The 20,453-nt window shown below is 36.1% G+C and overlaps 1 protein-coding gene across 1 annotated transcript in view; it reads left to right on the plus strand.

Moving 5' to 3' along the window:
* Positions 1-15,822, plus strand: part of Pcm1 (pericentriolar material 1) — a 91,334-nt gene extending 75,512 nt beyond the window's left edge. Inside the window, 10 exon segments of the mRNA XM_051182307.1 lie at positions 680-814; positions 3,784-3,981; positions 5,289-5,351; positions 5,604-5,739; positions 6,085-6,245; positions 7,933-8,005; positions 9,080-9,336; positions 12,302-12,394; positions 12,475-12,589; positions 13,856-15,822. Of these exon segments, the coding sequence (XP_051038264.1) occupies positions 680-814; positions 3,784-3,981; positions 5,289-5,351; positions 5,604-5,739; positions 6,085-6,245; positions 7,933-8,005; positions 9,080-9,336; positions 12,302-12,394; positions 12,475-12,589; positions 13,856-13,881 (1,257 nt within the window). The 3' untranslated portion in view covers positions 13,882-15,822.
* Positions 15,823-20,453: the final 4,631 nt, after the last annotated feature.

The following is a 20,453-nucleotide window of genomic DNA, read 5'->3' on the forward strand; positions in this document are numbered from 1 at the left end:
GGCAAATGTGGTGCTGGAGTTGTTGAGAGCCCTGATTCACAGGGAGATTGGGCCTGGCGTGGGCTTTTGAAGCCTGAAAGCCCTATCCCCAGTAATACGCTCCTCCAATAAAGCCATGCTTGCTAAACCTTCCAATTCAGTCAAATTGGTTCACTCCCTGGTGTCAAAGATTCAATTAATGAGTCTCTGGGAGCCATTCTTATTTAAACCACCACAGATTCAATTAATGAGTCTCTGGGAGCCATTCTTATTTAAACCACCATAGATTCAATTAATGAGTCTCTGGGAGCCATTCTTATTTAAACCACCATAGATGTACTAGAGAGGAAATTAGGTAGAAGGTGGATAAGATTGTAAACATAGTTGAAATTATAAAATATGTAAATAAGAAGATAGGCAAATTGAAGGGTCAGCATGCATAATTCTCCTCAGTACAGAAGTGAAGTGATTGAAAGTATTGAAACAGGAAATTCCTTTTATTGGTCATTTTCTGGTGTGTGGGTTAAAATCAACAAACCTTTTACTGTGTATACTGTAGAGACTAGACACTTAGGGATTGTTCAAGTGTCTCTCTGGAAAATGAGAAACTATGCAAAAGAAACGAATTTAAAATTGTGTAGATTAATATTTTTTAGATAACAGATGAGTTTCTATCCTAACCTACTAGAATTTTCCTTAGGAGCATATGGATGAAGTGTGTTCTTCTCAACTTCTCACTTCAGTAAGACGTATGGTTTTGACCCTTACCCAACAAAATGATGAGAGCAAAGAGTTTGTCAAGTTCTTTCATAAACAACTAGGAAGCATATTACAGGTAAGAGTTTGTTTTTGTATGTTACCTCTATACCACTTGGTTAGGCTTCTGTTGTCACTTTCTGATATTATACAGCTTATTCAAGAATCCATTCTAATACTAATTTTGGGTGGCATTTTAATATTATCACTTTGCTTAGTTAAAGATTATAAGAGGACCTTTTGTATTTTTATTTAGCATGGCCCTCTCCGAGGTCTATCCAAACTCCAATAATATTTTATTGGTTTGAAGGGGCTAGAGAGATGGCTCAGCTGTTAAGAGCACTTACTGTTCTTCCTAGGTTTGGTTCTCAGCACCAATGTCAGGTGGCTCACAACTGCCTGTGACTCCAGCTCCAGTGATTAGGAATTAGACACTCAGTTCTGTGTTTTGTTTTTTTGTTTGTTTGTTTTTTGGCATCTGCAAACACTTGGCATACCCACATAGATACATACACATGAATAAAAAATTTTAAAACTAGTTTTATATTCTAATAAGAATAGTCCAAGACTGATATTCTTAGAAAGTATGCTCTGATTTAATTTTAAATAACCTGGGAAATTTTAGAAGCTAGAAATCAGCCTCTAAACTTCTTAAAGCATAACTAACTTTTCTTTTCAACTGTTAGTATGTGTTCAATAACTGGTATTTCATTCTCTCTCTTTTTTTTTATGTTTTTCTTTTTCTTCATTTTATTTATTTATTTATTGTATATAACCAAGTCCATTTAAATGAAAACAAACATTTATAGACAATATTTGGGAATTTGGGTGTCATTCTTTCCAAACTACTTCCTGCTAGTAAGGGGTGCTGTCATGGGGGATTCTAAGAAGATGCAAAAATCCTGGCTGTAGTCTGTAAGGCTGCTTTGTCCAGCTGTTTTGAATGTAGAATCACCTGGTACTCTGTTTCAGGCAGTCTGGCTTGATCAAACCACATTAGTCTGGAAGGAATCCACAGCTTTTCATTTTCTGTGGAAACAAAAATAGAAATCCTTTTCTCCAGTAACTTGTCTTTGAACTTAAATTTTGGAGTCAAAGCATTTTTTTTATTTAATTTATTATTTTACATGTCGAGCCCAGTTCTCTCTCCCTCCCTTCCTCCCTGCCTCCCTGCCTGCCTCCCTCCCTTCCTTTTACCCTCTCTGCCCTCTCACATGCACCCTAACCATCCTCCCCTCCCATCCCCCCTACCCCGATTCCATATGTAGGGGAATGCCATCCAGTTGAGGTCATGTAGATCTGACAGGTCATGTGAAGGGTATTTCATTCTCTATCAGTTCTTTTTGGAGCCTTTGAGTGTCTCTTTAAATACTTATAAAATAGGTGAAGGTTATAGTATACTATAAACTATGGTCTTTCTACTATGACAAAACAGAACTTAACAATGAGCCTTCTATTTGTTTTATACCTCTTATCTGACTTCCTTATTTCCTTCCCTCCCACACTGCCTAGCCACTACTAATCACTTTCTAATGCTCAGATAAACTGCAACTTAAAATTATATTGAGGCCATTGTTCTTAGCTAGAGAAGACTTTTGTGTTACAGGAGACATTTTACAGTGTCTGTAGATGTTTTGTTTCTTATAGCAGATAAGGTGAGAGAGAGATAAGGAAAAGGAGAAAGAGATACACTAGATAGAGGCGAGGCATGCTGCTAAATCTATATGATGTTTATTGATACAATTTCCTCATCCTAAATGTCAGGAATACCCAGGTTGAGAGACTCTTTGGTAAGTAAAGACTCCTTAATTACTCTATATAACAAAAAAAGTTTCTATTATGATCACCTGAATATTGTCACACTCAGTGTGACAGGTATTGTTACTCTAGATTAACTAGTACATTTTATTTTCATCTTAACATGAAGTTTTCCTATGTGATTCTGTCTCGCTTCCTGTTGAGAAGGTAAACTAATTTTTAGGTGTAGCACTCTCATTTTGTGCCTGTTAGCTAATTGAAAATCTTGGTTAGATACTAATTTCCTTCACTATAATTTTCCATTTTTTTAGTATTAAGAGTAAAGCACAAATTTAGTAATAATCTCAAAATTGTTCTCTCTTTTGTTTAATACCTAATTTATAAGGTATATATAATTAATTCATCAATGATCTTGTACTTTGTAGAAATAGGATTTATTAGCATAAAATAGAAAGGTTATGAAAAGATATTCTTATGGAAATACCTGAAGTTTTAAAATATTTAAAGATAATTTATAGATAATGAATTTTTATAAATTTAACCAACTAGCTTATTCCTAGAGAAAGAAATGCTATTTTAGAGTATGACTAAAATCCATATATGAGTGAGTACATACCATGTTCCTCTTTTTCCTCACTCAGGATGATGGTTTCTTCAAGTTCCATCCATTAAAGATTCCATTGTTTTTTTTTTCCTGCTGAGTAGTATTCCATTGTGTAAATGTGCCACATCTTCATTATCCATTCTTCAGTTGAGGGGCATCTAGGTTGCTTCCAAGTTCTTGCTATTACAAATAGTGCTGCTATGAACATGGTTGAACACATGTCTTTGTTGCATGGATGTGGATCATTTGGATATATGCCTAGAGAGAATCATATTTTTAATAATATTTTTAATCAATGTCTGTGCAGCCCTGCTAAGAAAATTTGACTACTTTTCTTTCATTTCTTTCCTGATTTTTTTCACAGGGTCATGTCTGTTAAAAACACAAGCTAATTTAAATTAAATATTACCTAGATGCTTTTCTCTCTCCTCTTTCTTCCCTCCTTCCTAAGAGTGAAAGAGCAAGGAGTAGTAGATGGGAGGGTTTAGAGGGAGCAAACGGAAAGGAGCAATATATTAAAATATTACAAATAAAAAATCTACATGTATATATGTATACACATATATTAGGCATACTGGTTTTCTCTAGGCAGGTATTATAGTTGAATCTTTTAAACCACCTATATTATTTTATCCACAGTTGAAGTTTACTATGATCTTAAAATTATTTGTTTTATCTTTAACTAGGATTCACTGGCAAAATTTGCAGGCAGAAAACTGAAAGACTGTGGAGAAGATCTTCTTGTAGAGATATCTGAAGTGTTGTTTAATGAGTTGGCTTTCTTTAAGCTCATGCAAGACTTGGATAATAACAGTATAGCTGTTAAACAGAGATGCAAAAGGAAAATTGAAGCAGCTGGAGTGATACAGTCTTATGCAAAAGAGGTAACTGTCACTGCCTTTAAGAATGCCCCTCATTAGCCTGTAAATGCAGTTATTGATCATTTAACCTCAACAAGACCAGTTATTTTTAGTAAAACCAGTTAGTTAAATTTGTAAATCAGTACATGGGCCACATACTAAATTTAAGATTCTACCACAAAGGTGAGATCAAAAGTATACACAGTAATTGATGCTAACTGAATTGTGAGGGAGTCCAGTTCACTTTAGTATTGCGTACTAAGAACTCCAAAGAAGGGAGTACTGGTATCTGGTTCCTAGCCAGCTTTCTTATGACCGATGTTACCAAATGCCTCAGAGTCTCCAAGAATATGTGTCACAAGGAAATCACTTCCAGTCAGCAAGCATTTGCCCATTGGCTAGGGCTTTAGTTTATGTTTCTAGTTTTCCTGCTCTATCAATCATGACTTTATGGGAGAGTGGATCAGTTATTCTTGCTGTAATAGAAGGCTTACTAGGAGGCTTTCCTAGATAGGTATCCTTTCCTTACCCCCTGACCACAAAAAGGGAAAGTTGGCTAAGACCCAGACAGAGAAATCCTTCTAACTTAAAATCTTAGAGTTAGACCATCCTCTCTACAGTGTTCCTGTTTTTATCCTAGACAGAAATTCATTTCAACCACTCCTAAATACATAACCAAAATAAAGCAACAGAATACAATAGTAAGTTACTGGAATGAAATCCAGTAACTTCTTTAAATGGGCAGTCTCATGAGGCTCTTCCCAGGGGATGAAATATAAGTTAGACACAAAAGACAGAAGTTCATCATGAAGAAGGGGGAAAGCTTTCTATAGAGAGAAAATCCAGTGTAGTGATTCTAAGACATTGTTGCGCAGTTGAACAAAATAGGGTCATAAAGGCATAAGTAGGATGGAAATGTAAGCTGGTGGTATAGGTTGGTGGTAGGCTCCTTGCCTGGCATACATGTAGGTCCTGAGCCAAGCTATTAAAAAGAGATTAGTGTGCTAAGAATGCAGGAAGTTAGGCCATAGGGATAATAAAAAGCTTGACAACCAACTTGCTTAGGTGTAATAGTCACAAACAAAAATTTGAACCATCTTAAGGAAGAAGATAAGGACCAATACATGAGATTATCATGTGGTATCCACAGGTGCACATGTACACACACAGTATATAAGATAGTTTTGACAGTTGAGTAAGTTACTCCAGTTGTTTATATGTGGATAATGACAGGCAACAAAAACTGATTTACTGGTTTATTTTTTAAGATTAGAAATACTGTGATTTCATAAGTATTCTTGCTGAATTCTGCATAATTGATTTGCTATTAGGCCAAAAGGATTCTTGAAGGAGATCATGGCTCACCTGCTGGAGAGATTGATGATGAAGACAAAGTATGTGCTAATTTGTGTCTATAAATAATGCTTTTAGAACAAGACAAAATTTTAACAGCTTTTATCTTAATTTTTTTTTATAAGTATGTAGTTAAATGTCTTCTGACAAACTTGGTTTTTCTTTTAAAACAAAAGTACAATGTCAGAAGTAATTGTTTATATTATTACACAGTGGCTGTTGTTACTATGAAAGCTCTTACCATATAAACTTTTTAAAGTACTCCAAGGAGTTAATGATTCCATTATCTACAGGACAAGGATGAGACTGAAACTGTTAAACAGACTCAGACTTCTGAGGTATATGATGCCAAAGGCCCCAAAAATGTAAGATCTGATGTTTCTGATCAAGAGGAAGATGAAGAAAGTGAAAGGTGTCCAGTGTCTATTAGTAAGTTTAAAGGCTTTGAGAGATATTTATGCATCCATTACCTGTAGGTCATTTAATGTTTTTAGTAATGCTTTGAGAATTGTGTCAAATTCTGGGTTTGAACCCCAATATCATTTTGACTGAATGATCTATATGACCTGATTGAATTACCTTGTCATTCAGCACAGTTTCTAGTGTTCTCTGATCTGAGTCACTCAGTGATGCAGCAGACGTAACCATTACTAAGACTGAATGGGGAGATGTGGTGATAGTGGGACCAGCACACAGTGAGACACATGGATACACCCACCCCCATCCTTAATATTAATTTGTGAGCTGACTGAAATTTGTGTGTAATCAACTTAGATCTATCTAAAGCCGAAAGTCAGGCCCTGACTAATTATGGAAGTGGAGAAGATGAAAATGAGGATGAAGAAATGGAAGACTTTGAAGAGAGTCCTGTGGATGTTCAGACGTCACTTCAGGCTAACATTGAAACTACAGAAGAAAATGAACACGACAGTCAGGTATTCCGTTACAAACCAGTATAACTCCTGTTTTAGCAATGAAAGCTATCGAAGGGTGTGCCTTTTTCCATCCTCATTTTCATGTTTAAAAAATATTTCTTAAAAAAATTGTGTGTTTATTTAGATCTGAAACATGCTAGGTATATAGCATATATGTATAATCCCAACACTCTGGAAGCAAAGGTGGACAGATATCTCTGAGTTCAAGGCCAGCCAGGGCTATAAATGGAGATCCTGACTCAAAAACAGAACAAAAAAATCTCAAGCACTAGTTTTGTATTTAGTAAACTTGAAAACACTTTAACCTTTTTTGTAACAAATTGTAAAACTATAATACAGAACAAGCATAAAATCTTTTGTTTTCCTGCCCTTACTTTATCTAGAACAAAAGGCTGTATCTAATAGAGTTTCTTCTGCTGTTTGTGTGTGTGTGTGTGTGTGTGTGTGTGTGTGTGTGTAAAATCTATGTTTAATATTTAGGCTTAGTCAAACTACATAAGTATTTCCAGCAGTTAAACCAAGTAAATATTGTTACTGCTCCCTTGTAATCTTCCACCAGATTTAGTAATGGTCTCTACTTTTATTAGAATTCTTATTAGAATACATCCCTGAGTATCCTGTCCTCTCCTATTAGCTGTCTATACAAGCCTCTCCACAGAATTTGGAGAGTGTTTTTCCATTCTGTTTTCCCTTTCTGCCACGTCCTAGATTTGGCTCTTCTATAGACCTGCTGAAGAGTTACCAACCTAAGAATCCATTTTCCACATTACCTTCATTATCCTCTGTTTATGGAATGTAGTCCTTTGCCCTTCTCATTGGTGGTTTGTGGTCTCATTTCAGGGTTAATAAATATTCTAGTAACCTTCTGAGAAAGGATGTATCAAAGGTTAATATTTACACATTAAAAAATTCTTGTGTGTTGAAGGTATTTTCCATTAGGTACTGATCTTACTGCTGGTTACTGAGCTGCTTTGCTAATTAATGTCCTGTGATTTCTTCATTCTAATCCTATGTGTGTAGCTTTGTCCTGTTCCCTACACTAAAAGCTTTCCAAATCCGAACAAAATATGTAGTTCTTTTTCTATTGTCTGAGTATTCACTTAGTCTTTTTTTTTTTTTAAACATTCTTTTCATACATTTGTTCAATTTTATTTGCCACCATTTTCTCTTTTCTTTGGACATGAAAAACTAGGAGAGGCTAGTCCCTTAAAAGACTAGGACAGCTCACCAGCGTGCTCTTGTGATGATCATGCACCCTGTCCTACCATCACAGCTGCCCTTAGCGGGGCTTCCACTTGTGGATGCATTCAGAGTTTGTTTCTTCCTTTGCTGTGAGCACTAGATTTGTTTGTCTTCCACTTCTTCCTCGCTTCTGCTTAAGGTTTCAGTTCATTTGAGGATTGCAGTTATGGATAGCCTTTAATTTTGAGCTAAGATTCTGGGAAAATAGTAAGAACTCGTGGGAGCTGCTGTATTCTATCATTTGTTTGGTGCTGTCTAAAAAGGAACCCTTTTTAATTACACATTTTTTAATTGTTAACTAAGCCCTCTTTGAAACACTTTTAGAAGAGACTGTTATATTTCCCTTTTTATAGCTCTGGGTTTGGTCAATAACCACACAGTATCAATTTTTCTGTAGGAACCATTTATTTTTAAGTCTTGCTATTAAAACATATTTTTCTTCTAGGTTCTGCAACACAATCTTCAAAAAACATCAGAAAGCACGAGTGTACCATCAGATCAAGAACCAACCAATAAAAGTAAGAAGTCTAAATAACCCTAATTTTTAGATTCTTTAAAGTATTTTCACTGTGTTTCAAAACTTAAAAAAAAAAAAAGTAGTTTTCAATTATTAATGTAAGTTTAAAGACACTTTGGACCTAATGCCTGTCTTTATTATCCTGGTAAATATTTTGTGTAAGAGAACAGTGGTTGATTGATTTGATTTTTGTTGTTCTTTAATAAGTTTTTAAGAACAGCCTCATGTAGCCCAAGCTGGCTTTGAACTCTTTTATGTAGTTTGAAGATAATCTTGAATTTCAGGTCCTTCTGCTTCCATTTCTCGAGTCATTGGATTGCAGGTGCATACACCCATATTGTGCCTCCAACTAGCAAATTATTTTCCACTTATTTGTTTGTTTATTTTGAGGCAGACTCTCAATATGTAGTCCTGGCTCTTGTGGAACCCCCTATATACATCAGGGTGGCCTCCAACTTGAGAGGTCTGCCTGCCTTTGCTTCCCTCATTCTGGGAATAAAGGCATTAGTCCCTTGCCCAGTGCAAGGATTTTTTTTTTAAATGTGTGTGTGCCTAAATACATGCATGTGCACCATGTGTATGTAGTGCCTGCAGAGGCCAGAAGAGGGCACTAGATCTTCTAGAACTGCAATTGCTGTCTATGGTGAACTACTTGAAGTAGGTGCTGGGACCTAAACTCCAGTCAAAAGAGAAAGCACTTTTAATGGCCAAGCCATCTCTTCAGCTCCCCACTTCCTTTTTTTAAATTTATATGTGACAAATATTTACCTTTACAGAAAATTTACCCACAGAGCTTCTTTAGAGAAAAGTGAGGGGGGTTGTTTTAAAATAGCTAACTTATTATTCATAATTTATTGAAGTCAGTTGGCCTTCAAGAATTCACATTAAAATGTTCCTAGCTAAATCTGTTCAACTAAACTTGAGAACCATGATAAGGAAAATCTGGATAGGGATCTTTTGGGTCTTACATATTTTGATTATTCTCATTCATACATACTATCTCTACTTAGTGTTATGGAGTAAAGTTGAAAAGATGCTTCATTTCTCTAATGCAGAGACTTTCTTTTGATGGCAGATGACCAAGACAGCTCTCTTGTGAAACCTTCTTATCTCAATATCTTGGAAAGTGGACAACCTTTAAATAGCACTACCCATAAGGACGCCCTTACTACTACTGATTCATCTAAACAGCCTGACCCTATGCCATTATCCTTAACTGCAAGTGAAACCGTAGTGCCTAGAGTCAAGGAAGTGAAATCTGCTCAGGAGACTCCTGAGAGCTCTCTGGCTGGAAGTCCTGATACTGAATCTCCAGTGTTAGTGAATGACTATGTATGTACTATTTATGTTTCCAAATAGTTTTGCTTTTTCATTTCTGTGTCTATTTCATTTTCAAGAGTAACACATTGAGCATATAAATCAAAATCCACTTTGTGGTTAGATTCAGAACCTCTCAGAACATTTAGTCTTTCTTATTTATGCTTAGTTTGGTAGGAAAGTGGTACTAAATTAAGTGACCATCTCAAAATCTGAATTTTGAAAACCAAAAAAATTTAGTAATGGATGACAACGAGAGTTAATGTTCAGATATGAAGTGCTAATGATACATGATAACATCAATTAATTTCTTATACTTTCCATTTTTTACTTCTCAGCTATTTGGGGCATTTTGAAATTCTTTGATATACCTGGAGGTATAAATATGGGGTATGGCAAAAAAAAAAAAAAAAACTTTGACAGAGCCAATATTTGTATATTGCAAATTACTTAACAGTATCCCAGGAAATTACACTTATAATAAGTATGTATGTTTTACTCTGAACCTTGATTTCATTAAAGTTAATAGCAAACAGGTTAGTGTGGGGATATTTTGGGTACTTATTTTTAATATAAATTTTCTAGCAAATGAAGAGATTTGTAGCATAATATTTGAACCTCAATGGGTACAATGTGTTCCTCTCCCCTTTTGTTGTTGGTTTTGTGAGTTTGTTACTTTGATATGACCAATCTAGAACTTGATAGGCCTAGAATTTTAGGGTTCCTCTTGCCTCTGCCTCTTAAGTTCTGGGATTATAGGTGAACGTCATCATTAGCCTTTAGTTCATTTTTTAAAAATTACAACTGTGTTCTTAAAGACAGTTTTATAGTTACGACTTACAGATTGGTAGGAAAGGGAGCTGAGAATGTTTCAAAAACTTCAATACAAACTTACTCTTGTAAGCTGCTTGGTTTTCTTGCTGTGTCTGCTTAAGCATCCAAAGCTCTGAAAATTGCTTGATTTAATCTTTAAACATTTGTGTGCAATATTTATTTCCTTTATTTTATGTGTATGTGTCTGAGTATATATATGTGCATAATGTATGTTCAAGAGCCCATAAAAATCAGAAAAGGGCATTGGATCCCCTGGAACTGGAGTTGTAGATGGCTGTGAATCACCATGTAGGTGTTGAGAATTGAACTTGGGTGCTCTAGAAGAGCAGCCAATGCTCTTAACCATTGAGCCATTTCTCCATACCCTTTCAAAAATCTTTTATTATTTAATTAGTTGAAAGAGAGAGAGAGAGACATATGTGCATGTATGCACCATAGCACATATGTGGAAGTCAGAGGACAGTCTGCTAGAGTTGGTTCTCTCACCCACATTGTGGGTCTGGGCATTGTACTCAGGCTTAGTAGCAAGTATCTTAACCAGATGAGTCATCTTGCTGCCCCTCCCACACACACACCCAGTTTATTTCTCCAGCAAGCCTGGAGCTTGTTATATAGAGCAAACTGGCCTCAAACCCACTGAGCTCTGCTTGCTTTTATTTGCTGCCTGAGTGCTCGAATTAAAGGCATGTTCTACCATACCCAGCTTGATTTATTCTTACTATCATTTTATAAGTATAAAATAGAAGGTTTCCTATTAATAATATCTCATAATTTGATTATAGGGTTTGTTTTTTTTTGGGTTTTTTTTTTTTTTTGATTCTCAGTTTTTAGGCAGAGATCCATGTTGATCCCCCCCCAACACACATACACACACACACACACAAACAGTGAAATGGTTAATGTTGTTTTCTGAAGAGAATCTAATGACTGGATAAGAGATGTTGTCTGGGGGCTAAGTTGATGGTTCAGTGGTTCTGGCTGCTCTTGCAAACTATCAGTTTTCATCTCCCACATGGCAGAAAATAACTATCTGTAACTCTAGTGATGATGGAAGTTTCTGTCCTGTCTGGTCCCACAGCCGCTTTGCCCCAAATAAACAAATAGATGCTATATTAATTATAAAACTGTTGGCCAATGGCTAGGGCTTCTTATTGGCTACTTCTGTCTTGTTAGCCCATTTCTATTAATCTATGTATTGCCACAAGGCTGTGTTTCACCCGTCATCTGGCATGTTACTCTTTGGCGTCTCTTAGTAGCCTCTCTCTGCCTTCTCTCCCCAGAATTCTCTTTGTCTGGTAGCCCTGCCTATACTTCTGCCTGGCTACTGGCCAATTAGTGTTTTATTCATCAATCAATAAGAGAAACATATCTACAGAAGGACATCCCCCATCACTCCAGTTCCAGGGAATCTGACATCCTCACACAGATATTCATGCACATAAAAAATAGTTTTTTTAATTAAAAAAAAAATGATGTTGTCAGGAAAGGTGCTCTGTCAAAGAAGAGTGTGGATAGTGATGATGATGCCAGAAAGAAAACAACCCCAGGTTTTTACCTGGGTAACAGATAGAAAGTAATACTTTTTAAAATAGCAAGGGATAATCAAGGAAAGAAGAAAATTCAAGTTAAAGAAAAAGAATTTGAGATGGTCACAAAAGTAAATTGCTAAATTCACAAATAGTATTTCTCTATGAGCCTTAACAAACATAGCAAGTTGAAAAGCTTATAAGTATTATATTCTAGATATAATCCTGATGCATAGTATGAACATAAACAGTAAGGATGAGGGATATGGCTCAGTGAAGTAGCTCTTGTTAGCACATGCAAGATCTTGGGTATATTTCCTAGCATTAAAAAAAAAGAAGAAGAAGAAGAAAGAAAAAAGAAAGACAGACAGAAAGAAAGGAAAGAATTGTTGGTTAGTTATTTGTTCCCCAGTGTAACTACTATTTTTCATTCAGCCTTTGTAAAGTGGTTTTTCAGTAGGGAGAAAAGTTCCAACAGTGTGCTCACATTTTATATATTTATATAAGTATGAAAATATAAAAATCTACCTTATTTGTAGGCATGAAGGATTTAGATTTTGATGCAGATGCAGAGGTGCTGTGCCTTTTGTTTTGTTCATTATCTATAACTTACCTTACAGGAGGCAGAATCTGGAAACATAAGTCAAAAGTCCGATGAAGAAGACTTTGTGAAAGTTGAGGATTTGCCACTCAAACTGACAGTCTATTCAGAGGTATTCAGCTCTCTTCAGCTAAACTCGTCTTTCTAACGAATACTAGATGAAAGATTATACTTTTAATTTTCATTCCAAAGGCAGAGCTAAGGAAGAAAATGGTAGAAGAAGAACAGAAAAACCATTTATCTGATGAAATATGTGAAATGCAGACTGAAGAATTAGCTGGAAATTCTCAGTTACTGAAAGAACCTGGTAAAAGTTACCGATTTTTATTTTGCATTGAAAAATCATGATCATACCAGTCTAGTTTGTTTTTGAAATATACTATTACTTCTTAGAAATTCTAAGGCTACTATTGGAAAAGTAGACAATCTGTCAATTCAGCTGCTTGATTCTTTTCAAATCAAATCAGATTATCTTTTCTATTTTTAAAAATAGTTTTAATAAAGAACTAGATGTACCTCTAATGCTAATATTTTATGATTTCTTAATGCTTTAAATGCACACATTATCTTCCTTCTCCACTGTAAAATGTGTTGAGATCCATTTCCCTCCTTTCATTGTGTTTACATTATTTTTGGGTTTTTGCCTTTATTATTTTAAATGTCCCTTAATCTTCTTTGTTGTAGAAAAAAAGAAAAAAAGAAACCCCTATTCTTTATAAATTGCATTTAGATAAGCACAGGTTGGTTTTGTAATAATTAAACCTATATTTATTTCATATATATTGGTATATATGAAACACTGTGTGTATGTGTGAGAGAGAGAGAGCTAGAGAGAGAGAGACAAAGACAGAGTCAGTCATTCAGTAGTCTCCAGTTTCCTTCTCTATGATGTAAGGTACAACTTCTTAGCTACTATGAGTTATTGTACCAAAATCAAAGCATTTTCTTGTTATTTATTCTCTATCAAGAAGGAAAATAATTTAAGTTTTATTTTTCTTGTTTTGGAAATGAGGTGTTGAATAGAACACTTAGATATATCAGAACTTTACTTTTCAGCTCAGTCCTACCCATCTTAATACATGGCTTCCATATCAGCTACAGCTTGTCCTCCTGGGCTAAGCCGCAGCTCTCTCCACCCTCGTATTCAGGACATTCAAGGAAATTGCTGGGCTCTCATCTGTCTTTCAGCCACTCTTCTTTTATCTACATTTTAATAATTTTATAGTTACTCTATTTTTCTTCTAGTGGAGATTTTAGTGAGAATATTTGCTCCATCTCCAATCATGAAAAACCATTGTCCTGTGCACAAACCCTGTAATGATCAGTGTACAGATCTATAAAGATCTGTAGAATGATCATCTAGAAGTAACAGCAGTAAGTGAAACTTAGGCCACTTCTTCCACCCGGAGACAAGGTTTGGCTTCATTTTATGTTTTTCAGGAAATTTGAACTAAATTACCTTTATTTTTTTGTGATCTTATATAAAAAATAAAAACTTTTATAGAAGAGAATATTAAAAGTAAATTTTAATTCACTAATTTATAAACTGTTAACCATTATTATTCTTTTTCAGAAATAGTGGAAGCCCAGAGTATATGAAATATCTTCAGAGACTCACCTAACTCTTCCATAGTGCATAGAAAAACACTAAATAAAGGTCTGTTTTGATCTGTATAAATGTAAATTAATTTGACACTGCATTTTTGATGGGTGTGCTAATTCCTGCCCATGGCAGTTTAAAACATCTGAATCTGAATCCTGGAGAGATTCAAACCTTGACACATTGTGGGATTTTCTTTTTTCTTTTCTTTTCTTTTCCTTTTTGTTATGGTCTTGACCCCCACCCCTCATTATGATGTTTGGTATGTTAACTTTAAAATGTAGCTTTAAATAAAGTTTGAACTTATCTGTAAAGTACGATTTTGGGAAGTTTTGTTGAATTCTATGCAGGAAATTGCTGTTTTATGTAACTTAACACTCTTCAGAAACAGCAGTGGTCAAGAATTAGAGAAATGCATTATTTATTCTAAAGCCCAGCCTTAGACCAGTCTTCCTAATAATGCCGGTGTTTGTTGTTGCCGTTAGGTCTGATGTTCTTGTAGTTACCTCCTGGTCCTGGGTAAGAACAAAGTAGATTTTATAAAGGTAACCAGGAATCTGTGGAGTGGTCATAGGACATGTTAATAACCCAAATTGTGTCCGAAGTTTGGATGATATTACTATCTAGAATGTCACAGAATTACCTATTAGATTAACATTTTCCAGTCCTGTGTTGCTTCATTCTAAAAATTTAAAAAGCAAGCTTTATATAAATCTAGAGAGTATTTCTGTACAGACAAGCAGCATTCTAATTAATTTAAAATGAAAAAACAAACTCTTTCAAGTAGGATAAATAGAACTAAATTTATGTAACAGAACATTTTAATGCCTTTGGACAAACATGCCTTTGAGATGATAATTTAAAACCAAAGCCTAACAGTTGATTTTGTGTGTTTTCAGAGAGAGAAGCAGGTTCAAGTGTTAAGGAAGTCTCTTGTGAGTTCATAATTTAGTAAACCAACTTTTAAAAAGTGCTGTGTCTTCTCATTCCACCATGCTTAAGTACCACCCTGATTTGGTATTATCACAGAACCCGTTAACCATGAATAAGTCAGTCTTAGATTTTTTGTTAGTTCCTAGTATCCACTTACATTTTTTAGTAGTTGCCTAAAACGACCTATAAGATATTGTTTGGTATTCCTTTAAAATTCTCACTTGCCTGATAGCTTAATATAAATGTCCAGTCAGGGACAAGCAAATGATGATTTCTCTCTGAGAACTTTTCTTGTATTGGTACTTAATTTAAATTAAGCGCATATATCTTGAACTTCATTCAACTTTATTTGGAAAACTACCAATCCAGAATCAAGGATTCTTACCCAGTTGGACTGACTTCAGGGACTTTAGAACAATAATTTATATGTACAAACAAGTTAATGTATTTTCCAGACTTACAGCAAGAAACTTCATTTTAATCCTCAAGCCAAGCTTTTCATATCACAGTGCTTCATCCCTCCCTTTCCCTCTTTCTCTCTTTTTGCATGCATACAATGGAAGAATTATATTTAATATGTTTGCTATTACCATGGTACCTATGAACTTAATCAAACTAGTTCATTTGACATATGTTATACCTGCTATCTAGTCTGTTGTTTTTACATTTTAGTAGATAACTTAGTTTTTAACATACCCAGAGATTGAAAAGACAATATGTGTAATATGTTTTTCCTAATAAGTATTGCTCAAAAGTTAATTAAATTAAGTATTCATGTTTGTCTTAATTTGTAAGTTAAAACTTTGGTTAGTGGGGGAGAGAGAGCGAGAGAGAGAGAGGAGAGAGAGAGAGAGAGAGAATCCCAATAAGATATAATTCTATGTAGTTAGAGATGACTAATGCTACAATAATGAACTACCCAGACTGTGGAGGTACTCTGTATTTTGTAACATTCACTTTGGGTAAATGCTTTTTTCACTGTTAATAAATGTATATCCTACAGATAACTCTGAATTGCATTTTATTTAAGTTGATGTACTCACTGCATTTTAGAATTCATTCCAGAATTGTGTCTTAGTTGACAATATTTAATGTTTAAAAGCTCATGACATGAAAAATGATAAACACAATTGAAAAGTATCACTGGAGAGTATTTTCCTATGAAGCACACATTGTTTATTACTTTTCAGTTCCATTGATTTTTCTTATAAATACCTCTAATATTTTGAGATTGAATCTATCTTCCCTGGTTTGAAACACCTGAGAGAATATAAATGTTGTGTGATACAGTAAAGTCTGTATGAACTGAAGAGGGCACATACTTTTTCAGATTGATCTAGAAGAAGGGTATTACAGTAAAATCACCTATCATTTACTCCCATTAACTAAATCCAGCAGGAGGCAAAGTAAAGCAACTTTATGTCAACTCTTCAAAGCATTTGGAATTCTGTTTTAGCTGCCTACCTCTGACCTGAACAACAGCGCTAATCTTAAGGTCAGTAGACTCTTATCTGCAGTGTCTTCCTGGTAGTGATGAAATGGGTTTGAGTAGGACACTCAGAGAATGTACTGATCAAAGGGGCTGAGGGACTAGCCTGCAGTACTATCAAACTAGTAAACCACTCTCAATAGAAAGTGTGGTGTCGAATTTACTTTTTAAATAGGAGTAAGGGCCAGAAAGAATACTTGGAGGTTGAGTGCCTGCTGCTCTTGAAGAGGATCATGGTTGAACTCCAGCTCTAGGGTATCTAATGCTCCTATAGGTACTTGTATACACCTAGTACACATAAATTCAGGCACATATGTACATATAAATGTAAAGTCTAAAATAGGGGTACGTTCAAGAAGGTAATGACAGAAAAAAGTCACTATAAAAAGTAAAGTTTATCAGTATTTAGTAACCCACATGGTGTGCCCTTCATGATTTAAGAACAACTTTGATTTCCATTTTAAAAATAGTCATTTAGGGGGAACAGCAGATAGAATGCATCAGGGATCAATTGTACTAATAAGAGTTGAGAACTGACCACTGGCTTTGTCACTGTGATCATGACTGGTAACACTGACTCAGACAATTTTTTAAATGGTAGGGTGAAAAGATAACGAGTATGCTTAACCGCTTAAGAGAGTGGACGGGGTTGGGCATGTATCTTAGGAGCAGAGTGTCTAGCATGCACAAAGTCCCAGATAGGGAGGAGGAAGGACTGAAGGAGGAAAAGAGGATGAATTTGACTTTAATAAAGATGATTAAAACTGAAAAGGGGGAAGTGTTTTTTAGTTCTGTCAAGTTGATGCCTAAATGTCATAGTCACCTAAGAACAATAAGGGAAATAATAGTTTAGGTTTATTTATTCAGCAAGATGAATCTCATTGGATTTATCTCATCTATCTGAGGTAGACTAACACTAAATAACCCACTAATGTGACTCTCAGTATGTATAGACCTCAAGACCACTGCAATAAGAAAGGCAATTTTGTCGAATATAAATCTTTTGTCTTTTTTTTTTTTCAAGCTGGAAATAGATTCTTTCCTCATACAGCATATCCTGATTATAGTTTTCCCTCCCTTTTCTCGCAGTCCTCCCTACCTCTTGTCCTCTCTGGGTCTGTTCCTTTTCCTTTTTCTGTCTCTCATTAGAAAAGAACAGGCTTTTGAGAGATGATAACGAAAGATGACAAAATAAGATGAAGTAAAAACTGTCATATTGAAGTTGGACACAGCAACCCAACAGGAGAAAAAGAGTCCCAAGAGTAGGCACAAGAGTCAGAGAACCACTCGTTTTCACTGTCAGGAGTCCCATAAGAACACTAAACCAATAGCTACAGTATATACACAGAGGACCTGGTACAGACCCATATAGGCCCTGTGCTTGCTGCTTCAGTGTCTATGAGCTCATATGTGAAAAGGTAATTTTAAATTTTGTTATGTGCATTGGTGTTTTGCCTACATTATGTTGGTATGAGGATGTCAGATCCTCTGGAACCAGAGCTGTAGACACTTGTGAGCCACCATATAGGTGCTGAGAATTGAACCCAGGTCCCTCTGGAAGAGCAGCCAGTACTGTCAACCTCTGAGCCATCGATCCAGCTCCATATAAAGGTAATTCTTAAATTAATTCTAACCAGAGATTTCTTCCAAATCTTCTACTAGCATTCTTTATTTTTTAATTTTTTTTTAAAATTTTTTGTATGTATTGGTGTTTTGCCTGAATGTATGTCTGTGAAAGGGTGTTGAATCCTCTGGAACTGAGTTGGAGGGTGTTGGCTCCTTTGGAACTGGGTTGCAGACTGTTATGAGCTTCCACATGGGTGCTGGGAATTGGTCCTTGGTCCTGTGGAAAAGCAGCCAGTGCTCTTAAATGGTGAGCTATCTCTCCACCCGCCCCCTACTAGGAGTTCCCTCATAGGAGCTTACAGACTGAAGTGACAGTCATGGAACCTGCATGGATCTGCCCCAGGGAATATATGCTATGGTTGTGTAGCTTGATGTTCTTGTGGGACTACTGACAGTGGGAACAGGAGTTGTCTGACTTTTTTGGTTGCTTTTGAGACCCCTTTCCTCCTTCTGGGTTGCCTCATTCAGCACAATGAGTGTTTGTGCCTGGTCTTATTATATCTTGATATGCTATGTTTAGTTGATGTCCCTGGGACGCCTGCCCTTTTCTAAAGGAGGGGGAGAGGTTATGGGAGGAGAGGGGAAACTGCAGTTGGGATGTAATACATCAGAATTTTTAAAAAGTAAAGACAGTTACAACTGACAGTATTCACTGACAATGTATTGTCAACAAAAGTTTCAAGTTACTGTACAGATTAACCATACAAGTTTCTTATGTGCTTAAGGACATTGAATTTGTATGGTTGTATGTGTGGTATATGTGCACATATAGAGACCATTGTGTACTGGCAATTCACATGATTCCCATCAAGTAGAGCAATACCACTTTTAAATACTTGACAAGAAAAAATATATTGGGTTCATCGTACATCAGTGTGAGCAACACTCCAATAGTCCGGAAGTATCTGGCAACACCTGGGTACTGGCTTCTGCTGAACTGCCTGTAAATTTGAGAAATAATTTAAATCTAGATTCCTAAACCCACTGGTGAAGCAATTAGAATTCCAACATTTTCCAGCCTGTTTGCATGCTATGGCATGATGATTGTGGGCTAATGGCATGGCTCAGTGGGAAAGGGTACTTGCCACCAAGCCTGATTACCTGAGTTGCATCTCTGCAACCCATATGGTGGAGACTGCCAGCTCCACAGAGTTGTCCTCTGACCACCACATGTGAAATAGCACACCCCTACATATTAAATAATATTAATTACAGGTAATTAAATACAGGTAAACTGGAGAGGGCATAGTGAAAAATTCAGTATATTTATTTTAAGTTACAAAATACATAATAAAGTATCAGGGGAAATTACATATCAAATATTGAAGGGTACAGACTTTCCTAAAATTCTGTCAGCATACTTTATGTCTGAAATTGCAACTCACAATTCTTGACCAAGTCTTATTGACATCTTAAGTTTCACTTGTTTTTGAGACTAGGTCTCAACTGGCTCTCACTGGCCTCAAACTAGCAATGTAGCTGAACTTTGAACTCCTGACCCTCCCAAGTACTGGAGTTATAGATGTCCTGTCAAACTTGGCCTTAAAGTTTTAGGCACTGTGATACTTAAAATTATATTTATTGTGTGTGTGTGAAATGACACACAATGGAAGTTGAGGACAACTTCATGGAGTTGCTCTCTTCCTCTACCATGGGTAGCAGGGATTGAGCTAAAGTCATGAGGCCCTTAAGCCATTCATCCATCTCTTGGTGTTGGGTAGTAAATTTTCTTTAACTACCTTTATCTTGTGATGCCAGAGGTCAACCTCTGGCCACTGAGCTATACTCCCAACCTATGTGATTAATTTAAGGAACATTTACAGTCATTTAACAATTTTTCAGAAGTTAAAATTACATGTGAAAAATCAATGGCTTTCCTTTCATTAATAAATGGAAACAATTAAGTTCTTATTGATTACTAGTAAGTGATTATGCCCTACCAAAGATGCATTTTTGGAATAAATAGGGCCACCAGACTGGATGCTCCACGCCAGCTGCAAAGGTTCTAGTTATGATCTGGAGCTGAATCTACAAGGGTCCAATGCCTCTGCACCTCCCACACACTTCTCAAAAGGGCTGTGTGCTGGACTCCAAGGTACCTGGAACCTATATTCTCCTAGAGGCCCCATTGGGCTCTTGTCACTTGGATAGTGATGTGATGACGCCTGCTAGGTCTCACTCAGCCTGAGAAGCAGCAGCTTCCAGGTGTCATCACTATCAGAAAGAAGAGAACCAGGACCACCAAGGCAACTTGAAGATATGGCTAGAAGCTAGATATGTTTGTTTATATAGAGTTCCAATATGTAGAACCTTAGTTGGCTCAGGCCCCTTTGGTGAACAAGGCAAGTGATTTATATCAATTTACTTCATGTCTGGTGTGCCACTTCCCCAGTCTGCTGAGACCCTGAGGAAATGTACTGTATATCATTCACTTTGGTCTACCTTCAAAGAAGCTGTAAAGGAAGAAGCTGTCCCAAGGGCTTACATGCCTGGATCCCAGCCCAGATGCTCTAAAAGGCTCAG

This window comes from Phodopus roborovskii, unplaced genomic scaffold, assembly GCF_943737965.1.
Source record: "Phodopus roborovskii unplaced genomic scaffold, PHOROB, whole genome shotgun sequence".
Lineage (NCBI taxonomy): Eukaryota > Metazoa > Chordata > Mammalia > Rodentia > Cricetidae > Phodopus > Phodopus roborovskii.